At 30.7% G+C, this 17,234-nt stretch overlaps 2 protein-coding genes across 2 annotated transcripts in view; both read right to left on the reverse strand.

Annotated features, from left to right (window-relative positions):
* The window catches only part of LOC130440689 (phosphatidylinositol 4-phosphate 3-kinase C2 domain-containing subunit alpha), a 38,596-nt gene extending 30,221 nt beyond the window's left edge, over positions 1 to 8,375 (reverse strand). The window contains exons 1-8 of the mRNA XM_056773969.1: positions 8,252 to 8,375; positions 7,920 to 8,107; positions 6,912 to 7,161; positions 5,335 to 5,695; positions 2,827 to 3,118; positions 2,109 to 2,305; positions 943 to 1,039; positions 726 to 881 (exon numbers count right to left, since the gene is read on the reverse strand). Coding sequence (XP_056629947.1) covers positions 726 to 881; positions 943 to 1,039; positions 2,109 to 2,305; positions 2,827 to 3,118; positions 5,335 to 5,695; positions 6,912 to 7,161; positions 7,920 to 8,079 — 1,513 coding nt within the window. The 5' untranslated portion in view covers positions 8,080 to 8,107; positions 8,252 to 8,375. The remainder of the gene's footprint in view (positions 1 to 725; positions 882 to 942; positions 1,040 to 2,108; positions 2,306 to 2,826; positions 3,119 to 5,334; positions 5,696 to 6,911; positions 7,162 to 7,919; positions 8,108 to 8,251) is intronic.
* A 4,784-nt stretch (positions 8,376 to 13,159) lies between these two features.
* The window catches only part of LOC130440692 (elongation of very long chain fatty acids protein 4-like), a 35,234-nt gene continuing 31,159 nt past the window's right edge, over positions 13,160 to 17,234 (reverse strand). The window contains exons 7-8 of the mRNA XM_056773973.1: positions 16,917 to 17,066; positions 13,160 to 13,715 (exon numbers count right to left, since the gene is read on the reverse strand). Of these exons, the coding sequence (XP_056629951.1) occupies positions 13,593 to 13,715; positions 16,917 to 17,066 (273 nt within the window). The 3' untranslated portion in view covers positions 13,160 to 13,592. The remainder of the gene's footprint in view (positions 13,716 to 16,916; positions 17,067 to 17,234) is intronic.

A 17,234-nucleotide genomic window follows, 5' to 3' on the forward strand; every position in this document is an offset into this window, starting at 1 on the left:
ACAAAAATTAACCTGATCGTGCCGTTTACCACGTCGCTTATATACTGGTACACCCCTATCTGATGAATACAGACAAAATCTTGATTCATCCGAGACGTGGTAAGACGTGGACCTTTAGCTGGCACTCTGACTCGTATACCTGCTTTCCTCGACCTATTTCGAACTGTTGTAGGCTTATTCGGATATTACGAGCAGCCAACAAATCTGTTTTCTGCCTTCGAGCGGTGGTATGCCTAATTCTTAACGCCATTAACCTCAAATAACGATCATCTACTACCAAATTTACCCATCCGCGACCTTGTCCAGGTCTTCTGGTTAGTTGCCCTGTTTCTTGGTAGTGAATAACAACTCTGGATATGGCGCTTTGTTGAGCTCCAATTACCCCAGCGAAATTTTAAGAAATTGTGATATATATATATATATATATATATATATATATATATATATATATATATATATATATATATATATATATATAAGAAACCAGAAATATCTATTAAGTTGATACATTGACTCAAAAAACTAAAATTAAGTATTAAAAATATCCTAAAATACCAGTGATGCGATAATTTTTGTGGGGTATTATATAAATTTCTTCACTTTCTTAGACCTTTTGATGTATTAATGCATCTAAATGTTCTTGATTTTAGGTCTCAACTGTTTTAAAATTAGTTTTTTTTTTGATAATTTTTAAAAGATAGATATATATTATATGGTGTTATTACCGTCACAAGTAAAACTGATAGGTTGATTGAAGTCAGCTCCTTCAAAATCAGGATGAACTTGCAGTTTTATGCTCAAGCCATGAGAATACTGATAATTTACCATTGGACTGATAACAAGTCCCATATTTGTATCGGGGTCGTTGTATTTATACTGTTCTGGAACAAGAAAAAATGATTAGCTTGTCTTCCAATGAAAGGAAAAATTTTTAGAACTTACTTCTAATGTTATATACCATGCTGTAAAAGGATTTGAGATCTGGATCTTTCACCAAGGATCTATTAGTTACTTCCTCAATAATATTTAGCAGGTTTCTCTAGAATATAAAAAAAATAATTAATGGGAGAATACATAAGGGTTTGTTTATTAATAAAATGAAAGTTTAACAAAAATTACAACTTTTAACTTCAAGAGATGAAAAATTGTACTGCACCTATTGAAATCTTATATTAACTCCATTATCCAAAATATTTGCTGCTATATATAGATGTTTACCTACTATAGCTAGGCAGAATAATTGACCTTTGGGTTTGTTATTTTGGAGCATCCATGATTAGAACCAAATTAGCTTTTTCATCGACAACATATCAGGACAGTTATTTGTTCCCACTTAAAGTGATAGTACAACCTATCTGCTAAATATAATGGGATAAATCCAAATGTCTTGAATATAACACAAATAAGTATATCAATACAAGGTTGCTTTCCTAGTAAGTATAATTTAAAGAACTGCGTTATTGACATTCTTCTGTGAACAAGAGATGAAATAAAATAAATCTGAAATGAGGAGTTTGTTCTTTGTTTCTGTGAACAATGGTATTTCTTTTATATTGTCATCATATGTCACAATATCTACCAATGACATTGTTTTGCTAGTATGTAGTTATTAAAAAACATTTTTTTTTTGTTTACTAATCTTAATATATAGTGCTTTTTTATTATCAGATCATATGCGAAAGCTAATTCTAGCGTAGTATTTTGACAATCTTTTTGTAAGGTTATTTCCAGTCGACAGTTTGAATTTGTTGTGATTTTATTGTTTCTATAAATTGCTGAAACTTCTGCAGCAATTGTCTGAAATATTAACCATGTTTTATATTCAGTTTGTGAGTGTTTCTGTTATTTATTGAGATATTTGTATCTTTCTTGTTAATCTATACTTATTCATATGTCAATTCTTTCTGTATCTATTGTTGTTCATTTATTTAGTCCAAATGAGTATGTTAATATGAGTCTCAGATGCGAGTTCTGCTCTACATATTGTGCAAATTTCATCAATTTGATAATATGTGAATTAAATATATGTCACTGCATTTTAAATTTGATATTATTAATTTGTTTTAATGGACTATCAGAGCATATTATTTATTCAAGTACTAACTTACCTTAACTGATTTAGAACTGCTTCTATCTATAGTAGACATTCGAGATACTCCTGGTGACATAGGCGTGGCATTATCGGACCTATTTAATGTAGCATAAATAGGATCTGAAATACTGTTATTGCCTGATCCTGAATATATGAAATCATACGGGTCATATTCTTCATAAACGCTGTTGCAAACAGACATTGTATCATCAACTGAAAACAAAAACAATATTATAACAGATTGAAGAACAGCGAGAGGTAGTCCACGAATATCAAGGAACTTTGGCTTTTCTTATTTCCTTCCAGTTGTGAATAAAGACCTTCATAAGTCACAGTTAAGTTAGTGGAAGGTTAGGAACCATTGCATACATAGGCATTCAGATAGGTCCGTCGTGTCCTAATTAAAATGATCAAAGACTAATGTCCTTTGAAAAGCTAGGCAGGCACTTTGACTTGAACTTTGTAACGTCACTAGGCAAACTGTGAGGCAGGTCCAAGTATTTGTACCTCGCCCGTGTGAGTGCTGAACACTCACCAATTACTTGGTCTAGAATTCCTTCCTCTTCAATGAAACTGCAGTGTTCCAGTTATTTCCTGATGCTTATAGGATGGAAATGGCGTCTTAGATGACCGTGCTTAGTTAGAAGACCAGTTACAAGTTTAATTTCAAATAAAGATCTCATCATTACATACACAAATAATGCTAGAGGAATAATAATAAACAATTTTCTCACCTGAACAATCCGGACTAATCGCCCTGGAGCTAAGTGAGCTGTACACGGACTCTGACAAAGGATCGAATTCTTGTAATATACTCACTCTTACACTATCTTTATCATCTGAATGTGCTAAATCAATCAAATTTGAGGAAAACGTTGGTTTTGATTTTCTGTCCTTTTCAGACTGTACAGATAATACAGAAGAAGAAGAAGAAGACGTTGATAATTTTGAAGATATTGAAGAGCTTTTAGGAACTACTATTGGTGGTGGTCTTCGTTGATTCTTAGGAGGCAGGGCTGGAGGTGCCTATAAATAAGTATTTCCACTAAACAATACACAAATTTTATTTTTGATTTTTGTTTACTATTACTCGATATATGATGGTATTTTGTTTGTAGGTATGGTATTATTGTTCCATGCAGTGGAGGTGCAGCTTAAAACACACTGGGACAAGTAATACACGATAAAAGCAATACTAAACATATATATCAATATCACTACAAGAAGATGTGGATGCAAACATAAAATACTAACTGAAAATAAAAAACTTTTTTCTAAGAAAAAAAGCAATTTGCTAGCAAGATGACATTTTCACAAAAAATTAAGGATACGGATGGGAACAGTTATTCCAACTATCAATATAAAACTGTACTCTATTATGAGCTGATATAGCGGTCAATCAAATAATGTAGATAACTTAAAACAGTAATTACAAATCTTCCAAAGAATTGGTACCATCCCAACTCAAGCTAGCCACCAAAAATTCATAACAGTGCTTTTTTCAACACAGATCATGGAAAATTAAAATCAACAAAACAAAATCATAATAAAACGTTCACATTACATAAGAGTAAATTAACAGCATAGAAATTCTAATACAAACTTATGTAAAATACCCAGATTAATATCATGACTCTAAACCCACTAGGCAAAAAACACAGATAAACCTAAAAAGTATTCGTTAGATAAAAGGTCACAAATGTCACTAGAAAACAAGTTATTAATATAGTACATATGGAAAAGGCTTATCAGGTTATGCGAGAAAATCAGATATAATAATTCAACTAGCAATGGATATATTACAGAGATGTTATTTAGTGAAATCCAGAACAAGAATTACACTTTAAGAAAAAAGCTATAAATACTAATTAACAGAAAACTGACATGTTGATAGCCTATAAGCATACCACCTTAATTTTTTATTTTTTGAAGGAATTCAGGTGATTTTAAATACTGTTGTAACATCAGTGTGGCTATTTTCAATCCCTACATCATAAGGAACCCATTAATGTAACAGATTCAAATATTTATGCTTCTGTTGAAAATAGTATATTCAATAAACAGCCTATAATACAATTTTAAACGCCAATTTCAACTTACAATTCCTCTAAGTTTGCATAATTATACTGAAAAATCATATATGTTTTTCATCTATTTGCACTGTAATAAAAATGCATTTGTATACATTTTCCAATCAATTTATATCCTTATCTATCACTATCGGAAACTTAAAATTGTTTACAGATAACTGGTATATAATAAGTACATAGTAGGTAAATATTACAAAATAACCTATTAAATATATATATTTGTGGGTGACATAATTCAAAGCTGACAAAAATATTTATATAATTCTTTTTAGATTTTGGAATCTAAAACAATTTTCGTGAAAAATGTGTTGTTCAAATAATAGAGAAACTTCCTTTCAAAAGATATCAAGGCGATACCCGGCCTAACCTGAGTAGAGGTAGCGGCTATTTTCCAATATTTTGGAAACTAATGAATTTTTAAAGAGTTAGCGTAAAAACTAGAAAATTGGTAAATTACTAGAATGTATATAATGAATGCAAAACAGTAAATTGCATGATTATTTTCAAAGCTTCGATAAGTTAAAAGTAAATTAATGGAAAAAATATGTAAAGAAAATTGAAAAATGCATTTGCCCCGTTAATCTAACGCTCCATCCTTTATAGACATGAAATAAAAAAATTATATACATTACTACTACATAATCTGTGAAATGTGGGTATTGTTCAATTGCCACAATTGTTTAACATAATTTTAATTTGATCCAAGTTAGGTCATGGGTATTAAGCAAATGTGTAAAATTTTAAGTCCACAGATTAATTAGAAAATGATTAAATTTTGATGGTGAAATTCCATCAAGGCAGACAGAGTTAATAAATGTTTAAAACATGATAGTTGTCAAGAATTCAAATAGTTAAAATTATAATAATTAATTCAATTTTTGTTATAAATGAAAGTAATGATTTAATTTTGTTGTTAGTGGAAACTTCTCAATATAAATTTGAAATTTTTCCTCTAGTTAGTTTTGTGTCTAATATTAGTATCAACAAATATTACCATGGATACTGTTAAATTATAAAATAACAGGGGTAAATAGTACATTAGTAGCGTCTATTAATTTTTAATCATATAGTTTTCAAAATGTGGCTATCATTATTGAATATTCAAAGACTGTACTATTAACCCCTATTTATAACAAATAAAAACTATTTTACCTGTGTTGACATAATGGATTGAATAGAAGTTGCTGGAGAAATGTGAGATTGAACAGGACTACCCACAATTGAGCTCGTAGTTGATCCCACGGGAATTGGAATTTGAACATTATTGGACGTTTGATTAATACTATTCCAGGGCATTCTGACAATACTGGGACTATTCATACTGTTTAGAGGATACTGAGCTCTAGATAAAACTGGATAGTATCCACTATTAGGATACATGACACCTTGCTGAGGTATACCTGAATTTAATGTTGGAACCCCAGAGACTGTGGGTAAGTGTGGCCAATATTTGAAATGTGATGGATGTTGTTGTATGCTAGGAGAGTTTATCACCAGTTGCTGTTGATTATAACTGAAAATAATTAAAGATAATATATTAACTTATCATGTTGAATGAATTACAATTTTTATATATCCTTTATTTTCTTTTCAGTATACATCTCCCAAGGACTGTCATATTTGTTCAGTGAAGTAGTTTTTTTTATTTGGTAATGAGAAAAGTAATGTCCACAATGTCTTTTACCAAGTGCAACTACAAAAATGAGTAAAAATAGGAAACAAGATAAAATCGAGACTTGCTGATTCAGATCCTGACTGCTGAAATTCTAACACTTCAACAAAATATAAATAATGTTGATATGAAAGTATAACTTAAAACGTTAGGTTTCTGTCGATAGAGTCATTCAAAACATAGATACATATTTCTCTAAGTAGTCAACAGTATCATGCACGATACAATCAGCCATGGACTCCACACAATCAAAAGCAGTACAAAGATTGCTGACCAACTTTTGGATTTATTGCATATTAACAATCAGCTTATCCTATGAAACCTCTATTGTTTTATTTATGTTGTCATTTATTTAAAATGTCAATTGATCAAATGTATGGATATTTGGAGAAAATTTAATCACCAGGTAGCAAATCATGAATAGAGTGCACACTATAACGGAAATTTTTGCAAATGGAAGAGACAGTAAATAGGTTTTGAAAATGACATACAAACAATGAAAAAGAAAGAAAGCACAAGAAGACAACTAAAAAATAGTATAAAAATTTTAGGAAAACATTCGGCTAAGTAATTTTAGCTCATGTCAGAAGATCCAATATTATTTCATGTCAGCATCACATAATCCTATCTATTTCCTGTCAATATATTATTTCTAGACCTATTATTTCACATTGTTCTGCATTTTCAATGAAATTTTCACTATATATTCCAGTATACCATCATCAGTTATTCCTGATTGTATTTATTCTTCATTGATTGTACTTCTATTTTATCTTTCTTGAATTTGTTGTCACTACTTTTCATTATTTTTTAAAATATACTTTTGCTGTAGGTACCAAATTTTTCAAAGATCCTTCTTAAAATTTAATCAAATCTTGAAAACAAAATTTTCAAAAATTCGAAAATTAAAATTTTACTTCAATTGAAGAGAATAAAAAAGTAAATATTTAAAAAGTTATTTATTGATGTCGCATATTGATGATGTTATTATATACATAACTGAACAATGTGTGTTTTTAATTCTATATTCTATTATGTTACTTACACTTACACTTACTTTTGTTGTTTACAAAAATCTATAATTTCACTCGATGGAGTTGTTACGGCTGGTGGACTAGCAAATGAAATTAGGTCTGGTGTATCTGGATCATTAGATGTGCTATTTTTTCGTTGTGATGATGGTGGAGGAGCTAAGAGAGTATTTGTAGTACTTAATTGGACTCCTGGTCGTGGTCTTGATTTTGATTGTTGTCTATCATATTTCATTTGAGTTGAATCAGTTTCACTCATAGATAATGTACGAGTTACTACAATTAATGATAATTTGGGTAAGTGAGCATAATGACAAATAGGTACTGATCAAGCCAATATTGTAATACTTACCATTTTATATACATATAATATAACATGTCAGGTTTTTAAATTATGACAATTAAACGGATGAAATGAGATAGAGAATACAGAGCAAGTAGGGTAAACAGAAATAAATAATACTAAGGAAGTTATATTGGCATTATAACAAGTGGATACATAAATTAAGAGTTAAAAGAAAAATGGACTTGGAAATGTGAAATTGTATATATACTCAAGTATATAGGCAAAACAGTTGATAGTTTTAAATCAAATAACACTGCAAGCAAAACCAAGATGATAAAAAGGAACTGGTTATAGTAAAAATATAAAAGGGGGACACTAGAATGAGGGACAAGTGATCTAACTATCAATCTACAAATAAGTGAAAAAATAATAGTATATAACAAAAAACTAAATTTTAGCTTTATTGATATGAATAAAGCACTTGACCATAATTCCAAAAATAAAATGTAAGAAACATGACATGGCATATGAAAATAGGAGAGAACAAATAAAAGCCAATCAAAGGATCTAGTTACTACAGCCAATTTGAGCCATGGTAGAGTCCTGAGCCAACTATTGTTCGTAATTATGATACGTGAAACAATGTTTGCATTAAATAATGAAAAAACTATTTGCTACACAAAACGTAAATTTGTCATGTTAACTATTATATCATAGTAAAATTTTCATTTTATATAAAAATTTTTACCTGCTGTTGTTTTTGGTTTGTTAGATACATTTACTGTGGTAGACGATCGATTTAATTCTTGCAATTTCTTACTTTTAAATTGTTCTAATGCCAAAGACTCTAAACTGAGAGCTTGGGCTCTTTCGAGATCTTCCTGAAATTGTTTCTCATAATCACCCATCTTTTTTGGTAACGTTAAAGTCTACGATCTGAAAATGGAGTATGTTGAATACTTTTTCATTAATGTTATATCTAGTAATGTTTACACTAATTTGAGTTTAGTTAAAACAATTTTCGGTCATTACTTTTAATAACTGCGCTCTGTTTACATTAGATATTTAAAAAATACATACCTAGTTATTTATTCCTGATAACCTAGTCATTTTAAAGCGATTTATTTATTTGGGTAATATTAATTTAGACAGGAACTAAAATAAAATTACACATATGTCAAATTACTTAACCTCACTCATAGACTTATGAACACGGAATTAGAATAATTCTTTGCTAGTTTCAGACAACTGGTATTTATAAAACACACTTTACAACACACAAACTTCAAAGAAACCAATACCATTGTAAAAATATGAAAATTCGGTTAGAAACCGATTACAAACATTGGATCCAATCTAAAATCTTCCCCCTTTTCATTTTCCATTAATAATTGTTTGATCGATTCTTCATCTGTGAGTTGATCAGTATTGAATTTCGCAAACAAAGATTGTTCCAGTTTCAATCTGCACACCATATCACATAAAATGCTTTCAATTCCATATATTGAGAAATTTTGAATTTATTTTACTTCCTAATTATATTTAGTGTTGTTATATTCTTCTGATGAAAATATTGGGTATTGGAATGTTCGTTTAGTATTTTATCAAAAATATTTTCGCTCTTTTTCAAAGGAAGGAGCACTCTTCAAGCACTTTCCAAAACAAGATTTTTAAAATACTCAATCGGTGTTCGTGTGATTTTTCTTTAGTTAGTGGAAACAAGAGAAAATCATTAGGTTACCAGGTCGGAGCAATATGGGGAAAGACTTTTTTAAGCTTGAATAATTTTTTCATTTGTCATTACAGAAAGTTGTTCTGTTAAAATTAGACTCGGTCATGGACAATGAGTGTGAACTACTGCCTTAAACTCTGCTACTGTGATTTCACATAATAGCTGATCATATTCCGAGTAAACTTGATCTTTTGTTATTTGAAGAACTATAAGAAGTATCAAAGAATTCTGTAGAGAAGTAGAAAATTGTACTAAATAGTTATCGTTAAGATATCAATGTGTCGTTAAAGAAAATATGTTCATGAAAGTGTTCAAATCATAAAAGCCGGCTGATTATTTCAAAGAAGCCGCCCCATTATTTGCAGTAAATAAAAAATATAGTTTAAATTCGATTGCAGATAGAGGCTGTTTACAGTGTTCTGTTCAATGTATGTTAATAGGTTATTTGTCAGTGGTTGTAAATAGATTTGTATTGATTTTTATGATATTTATGTTTTTGTTTGAAAAACATTTTATCTTAATTTTTTTGTTAAAAACAATAAAACAAAACGGTACACCAATAAGCCTTTGAATGATGTCATAATATAGTGAACACCCCTTGAAGTAAACTCTACTCCTATTCATTTCATTTCAATTTGGCTATTGAATTGGCAATTCTTGTGGTTTAAAGACAAATTTACGGATTTATACCTACATTAAGTTTTATTTTGTCTATTTTTATCCTCACGATCACTAAGTATAAGTTTTAGAGAACATTTTATAACATTAAAGCAAATAAACAATAAAAAATGCTGTTAACTCTTCACAAAATTACCATACACTAACGCTTGTCAAAAATTAATGGTGAAAATAAGTATTTGGCTATATGAGATCTTTTTCAAACGTGGTTTCATGTACCATGTTTCTCTTGTACTTGTCACACTATTTAAAAAAAGCATTGTACCACAAGAATTTTGGATATCTTGTTCTCATTCCACTTTCATTTTTACTCACAAACTGTTGCATATTTTTTATTATTGCTTTGATGGTCTTGATTTTCTTATATCAGTATTAAGACTAGTTCAGTTACCCAGGTATCTTTATTCCTTCATTTTCAATGTATTTCAATCACTCAGGCTCCTTATTTTATTAAATCCTTGACTGCTATACTTATTATCCTACTTCATTATGATTTGTGAACAATATTTAAGTTCAATTTTGGTCTCATGCCATATTATTTATGATGAAAATGAATTAAATGATACTCTAAATTAATTCATATAAAACGGATACATAAATAATAGATATTTTATATCCACAACAATTCATCTTTTTTCACAAATTTTTAGTACAAAATGTTTATTGTTAAACCAGAAAAAGAAATAGAACAATTTATGTGTTTTCAAGGGAAGTATTACATTGATGCACTATACACCAAGTGATAGTTTTCAAAATTTGTCAAATATCCTTTCATTTTTATTTGTTTTTCGGTTATTTGTTTAGGTTGTTATTTATTTATTTAATCTCAGTGTTTTCTTTTTATCATTATTATTAACTATTTAAATAGTTAAAAAGAGTTTAAATTTACAAAGTAGTTTTTGGAAACCTTAACTAATCTATTTTCCAATAAACAATTTTAGTATAACATTATTGTCTAATATAATACAGTTTAGTTATTCCAACAATACATCGCCGTTAAAGGCGGCAGAATCCTTGATTATTTTTATTATTTCACTGAAGTTTTTGTTTGGTTCAGGCATGGCTATTGATTTAATCGGTTAGTGAGTAATTTAATCGAGTAGCTAGTAACAACAAATCATTTTTCGTTCAAACTAGTTCAGTGCAAGCAGATAGTGGCAAAGCTATAAAAATATTATCTTGATAGAGATGGAAGAAGAAATATCCGAGAAATTTAAGTTCTTGAGGGTCGAAAAGTGGATAAGTAGGATTCCTTCATCTTTTTCAGATTTTGTGGATATGTTGATTTGATATTTTTTATTTTGTATGTATTTATGTATCTATTGGGTATCATATACCCTGCATCCCAAAGGATCTAATGTGTTCCCCTTTCCTGCTGCGATATTGGAGAACCCAGTTTTTACAGCTGATCTTTTAATCTCACTGCTTTTGGAAAATCCAGAATGTGGGTTGTCTGTAGCTGTCAAAGATTTTCGTCACACTTAAAGAGTGTGCAACAAAACTGCACGGCGCATTATCTACTAAGTCTAGCGTCTTTAGGTGTCTATGGAATCGACAGTGTCCAGGTAGGACTACTGTTAGTATTCGTAGATTGTTCTCACATATATTAACACATTCAGCGGATCTTCTCTGGTTATAGTTTCCCAGGAGTGTCTTTGCCTGTCTCAACCCTTGCAGGTTGTCCCAGTTATTGGTTTTTCTCCTATCTGCCTTCTTTTCCAATGTTTTTTTTATTGCTCTTTAGCCGATACCACAGAAGGATTAAAGTCTCATGTAGGGCTTGTATGAGCCTGCTTTAGCGAGTTTATCAGCTATTTCATTTCCCTTCACTCCGGCGTGTCCCTGAATTATAGGGTCACTTTAATATTATTGCCTAGCTCGTTTAATTTTTCTAGGCAATCCCAAACGAGTTAGGATTTTAAGAGATTGTAGTTTAAAACTTTAATATCTGCTTGGTTAGTGGACAGGATGATGATCTGTTTGTGATAGTTCCTCTGTAGATTGAACTAGACACATTTTTCAATTGTATACATTTCTGCTTGAAAACTGCTTTGTGTGTTATCCAAGCTTTCGGGTTCCGAGCCCGTACACTCCTATACCAGTTCTGTCGTCTACTACATGTAATGGCATATATGTTCAATTTATGTTTGGTTTTTGATCCCACTTATTTCTACAGCCTAGAATTGAGATAAATTTTCTCTCAAAACTAAACTTTTTCGATGCACCTTCCTGAGGCATGTCTCTCTAAACATTCTAAGTGATGTTCCATCTGCCACGCTTTCCAGTATATGTGGAGAGGTGGGAGATTTAAAATAATTTCTAATGGAGCTGATGAACTTGATTATATGGCGTGGCTTTCAGAATAGTTCTAGTACCCCAAACCACTGCTCCATATGTGATGTTTGGTCTCACAATTGCCGTGCACATCCACAGTAAGATCTTTGGGATACAATCCCAATTCCTCCCTGCGAAGTTTCTGCACACCATCAGAGTTTTGTGGCTTTAGTGATTATTTCCTTTTCCCCGTTTGTTCCAAAGAAGTTTACTATGTAGTGAAGGCTAGATATTTCCCCTCTATTTTTCACTCAATGACTTGCCTGTTTAGCTGGATGGACTTGAGGTTGAGTTTTATCTTCCTAGTTATTTTTTAATTTGGTTTCCAAGTTTCTTTTTCCGTAAATCCGGCAATATTTTTCCAAATTGGCATATGCAGTTTGTTTCGCTTACCTGTTTTCATGCAATTTAATTTTCACGTTCCATTTTGCCTCGTATTTTAAATACTCATCAACAAATTTAAATATAATATCTTCATTCCTCTGCGACATTTTGATTTTTTGTGTTGTAAACTATGCGCTTGGCTAAATACGCTCGTTAGGCCTTGATTTAGTGGCAGTTTAGTAGGTAGTTGATTGCAACTTATAATGAATTCGGTGGTTGCACGTGGTGGACGACTCGTCACCTTTTCTTGATACTAAATTCATAAAAAACGAAGATAATAAAATTTTAATTGACTGGTAGGTATAAGAAACCAATAAGTTCTGAAAGATATATCAACTATCATTCATTTTTTAAAATTAGATTTTTTAAATAATTTTTTAAAAGAAAGATGAAAATTGACGTTTCGAATTATTTCAGTCTTTTTCAAAATTTTTGGCGTAATACAACTAAACAGCTGTACAGTAGCTTGATATGGACAATGGGGCCACATGAGAGACGAATTTTTTTTAATCGAAAATACTGTTGAGCCCTTGAAAAGTTTTTGATTAAGTATTTGAGAATATAAATAATGATTTCAAAAACGGCAGTATGAAAAGAACAAATACTAAATCAGTCAAGTGTGAGTAACTCTTATGTGGCCATAGTGTCTCTATTAAGTCACTATACATGCTATAGCAAACTAGGCTATCTAGGATGTGTAACCAGGACTCAATTTTTTATAAAATAAATATTTATTTTACGAAAAAGACAGAGCAGTAAATGTACTTCCAATGTCTAATAAGCTTTTTTTGGAATACCATGTTTGTTTATTGCTTCCAAAGAGAATAAAGGAATGCAGGAAAAAATAAAAAGCAAAGTAAGGAAAAACTTTAGGTCAAATATTGAATTATATATATTTATAAGTAATTATATAAAGAGGCAATAGCCTATTCATTTTTTTACATTATAATTAACTCTATCACTCTATTTGAGAATATATCAACAATAATGAATGTTCTATAAATAGAATTTAAAATTTCAAAATCCTTCCTGTAACTGATAATTATTATCAACTTTTGTTTACATTACATGTTTATCATAAAAATGTTGAACCAAAAATATACTGATAATAATTTATTCCAGTTTATACACTGTCGTACACATTTCAGTTTGTTGTTCTATCCTCTTGTAAGACTGTATTTTTATGATGTTAAAACGAATTGGGGTACATTAAAATTTATTGAAAAATAAGTCAAAAATAACAATAATGATAAATAAAACTTTTCTCAAAGTTTTTGAGAAACCTTTAGAATGTTAACGATGCTTTTTATCCATCTCGTTTTGAACTCCATTGTGTGATTGTATTGTATATTGTTGAGAATAATTGCTGTTTCCTTGGCCGCAACCAAAGTCCATTCCGTAGAATACTTGGTTGCCCTACAACAAAAAAATAATTGATTTTTGTCCCAGATAACACTGGATATATGTTATAATCACATATACATATTCCTCTGTGTATATATTCATAAAATATTTATTAAATACTGATATTCACATGAATATTCATAGTATATATAGGACTTGTAAGTAGAAAGTATATATCGTGTCGTAAAAATGGCTACACTGGATGTTGGACTGCAGCAGGGACCGCGTAACTTCGCTTTTTAATGTACTTATAACCATGAGCGAGAAGGATGTACCAGTATCTGTTCCGTAATACATCATTATTCGTTTTTTGGTCAAAGATGTTGTAAAATCTTGAAATTTAATTGAAATTACTCGAGCCATTCATAGATGAGTGCCTCTCCAAGACTCAAGTGTATGATCAGTGTTCTGCTTTCCGAAAAGGCCAAGAAGTGTTTGCAAACTTGCCACATGTGCGGAGCCCCAGAAAAAGTTTTACCGATGAGAATGTCAGCGCTGTAGGAAGAACTCATTTTGGAAGACCAACGCAGTAATGTAAGCGATGTGGCTGAAGAATTGAGCATAAGCGTGGATAGTATGTAGAAAATAAATTATTCATGAAGGGCTTGTTAATCGACTTCTGAATTTTGAACAGATATTCACACGCTGGAAAGTTTACACGCGTCTCCGCGAATTGTATTGAAGCACTGGAAGGAGCACCCTCCTTATAGTCTAGATTTTTCACCATGCAATTATTATTTAATTGGTCCATTAAAAGAGATATTTGACGGACTGCGATTCGAAAGCAATGCAGAGATAGAATCCTTCGTGCGCGAATGGTTACATGACAAGTCGAGAGATTTTTACGAAAAGGGCATTCGAAAATTTCCGAAGAGTCAAAAGTGTGTAGAGTGTGACGGAGACTGTCTAGAAAAAAACTAAAAACTATAAATAATTTCACCTTTGTAACTTGATAAAAATTTTTATAGCAAAATTCCGGTTTATATTTGAACCACCCTCGTATATATATATATATATATTTTCAACATAAAATATACATAATGTTTTGATGCATTTATCCATATTTATAATATATACATAAATGTTACATAGTACATACATGTTTTATATATAAAATTTATTTTATATATACAGTTTTTAAAAATATAAAGGTGAGTTTTTCTAATTTCTTTTTTCCAAGACTAATAATAATTCAGTTCCAAACAATTTGATAGATGGCTCTAGCTACGTCGTGGCCTCTATCAATGCTTGAGTTTAGAACACTAAGGTCTTCTAGTTTTTAATTAAATTTAGTAACTTTTTTATCAAAAAATGTAATTTTGTTTATATTAGAAAAAATAAAACTAATAAATCACAACATAATTTTTCTAACAAATAATAGCTTCTCAAAGAAAGATAGTTTCTTATTGCATAAACTGTTTATTTCAACAATATGATTTTATTTAGATATATAAGTTTAAAGCCAGTCATAGGATTTGCGGCACATACGAGGATGTATTTATATCTAGTTAGCCTAGACCAGTTCCATGCATAAACAAAATATTGCGTTACCATAACAACGAACAATAATTTATTAGAAGTGTCAGTGTAAAGTTTGACGTCAAAAAAAGTAAACTAGAGTTACACAATAAATTAAAAGAAAAAAGATGTCCACCGAAATTGTGAAAATCGAAAAATTGGAGTATCGAGCTATCATCAAGTATCTGTGTTTGAAACGGTTAAGAGGTAAGCAGATTTACGAAGATATTCTTAATACCCTTGGTGATCAATGTCCTTCGTATGCGACCGTGAATAATTGGACTGCAAACTTAAAAAGAGGTAAATTTTCCATTGACAATGATGACCGATCGGGAAGGACAGTTTCTGTGTCAGTTCCCGAAAATATCGATGCAGTTCATGACATGATTAATTTTTTTGATAAGAGTAGAAAAATAACTGGAGATTACTATTCGACATTATTGACTACTCAACGGGAAAAAATTGAAGAGAAAAGACGCGGAAGCTATCCAAAGGTGTTAGGTTTTTGCAGGACAACGCCCCCGCAAACAAATCTCATGTTGCAATGCAAAAAATTCATGATTTAGTGTTTGAATTACTAGAATACCCTCCTTATTCACCAGATTTGGCTCGTAAATTTTTTTAAACGAGGAGGTAATAAAAGCTGTGGAGGTCTGGTTTGCAGAGCAAGAAGAAACATTTTTTTGAAAGGTCTAGAGACGTTGTAGGTTCGCTGTAATAAATGTATCCAATTAAGAGAAGAATATGTTGAGTAATAAAATATTTTGACATTGAAATTTTGTTTGGTTCTGAGAATTTTTCAATATATCCTAGTATGTTGCATTCCTCTAAACGTTCACGGCAGCGGCGTCTGAAATATTTTTTGGGCGTTCCATAGAGCGGCTACGATCGTTTCGGTCGCGGCGAGGACGTTACTCATGACGTCATGACTATTGAGGACGATAGGATAGAATGCACGTTCATTCTATTTTCCTTTGTCTTACAAGCCGGTGAATCTTTTTTATCATTGCCCTGGTGGCCTTGATTTTCAATATTAAGACTAGTAATACCTACTTCTCTCACAATTTATTTAGCGTAGTATTATTATTCCTATGTTTAAATAGGTCAGGCTCCATTTTTTATTAACTCTTTAGACTATTCCGTTACATGGACTGCTACTCTTATTATCCCCAGTAAGACTCAGCAAACCAGTGGGAATTTTTGGTCTTCTTTTTTAAAAAAAGGACTTTAGTTTTTCAAAAATCGATTCCTACTCATGCATTCCAATTCTTTCTATATTTTATCAAGAAAGATTAAACATTACTTTCTGATTTTTTAGGAATCAATCTCGATGCTTGAAAAAGAATATTTTTAATTATTCTTAAACATTTTTCAATTCTTTCAAACAAAACATGGAGCCATTAAAAGCAGCCAAGGGAATATATGAACTTGCATAGTCGTTGATGTTGACGTTAGTTCTTTGAGATGTCTTGCCCATTTTTCGGCTAAAGTAGCAGACCACGTAATTGTATGATGGAAGGTTGAATCAAAAATTTTGTGAATCACGTTGAAACAAGTGTCCTTTCAACTATTTGAATTTTATTATACCCCTTGTGTAAATCCACCTTAGTTTGTATTCATGCTATTGGTATATGACTATATTAAGAAAAAACAAAGTATTTTGATAACAGTAGTAATGATAAAATTATATTTTACCTTTTCCAAGTAGGCTTTAACGTAGAAATTACCAAAAAGTACTATAAATGATATCATGTAACCTATAAGAGTGTAATGCATCCAAAGAGGGAATTCACAACCCATTCTTATTCCATTTGCACCCAAGATCAAGGCACAGGTAAATTGAATCTAGAACAAAAATTAATAGTTTGAGAAATTCTTATTAAAAATATATTTGAATGAATAATTTCTCTGTTTGCAAAATGTCCTGTTTTTATCTGTTGGTGGATCCAAACTAAATCAATATTTAAAAGACAAATTTGCAATTTTCGAAGATCTGTGCTAAAAAAAATTTTT

Source organism: Diorhabda sublineata, chromosome 2, assembly GCF_026230105.1.
Source record: "Diorhabda sublineata isolate icDioSubl1.1 chromosome 2, icDioSubl1.1, whole genome shotgun sequence".
NCBI classification, from domain to species: Eukaryota; Metazoa; Arthropoda; class Insecta; order Coleoptera; family Chrysomelidae; genus Diorhabda; species Diorhabda sublineata.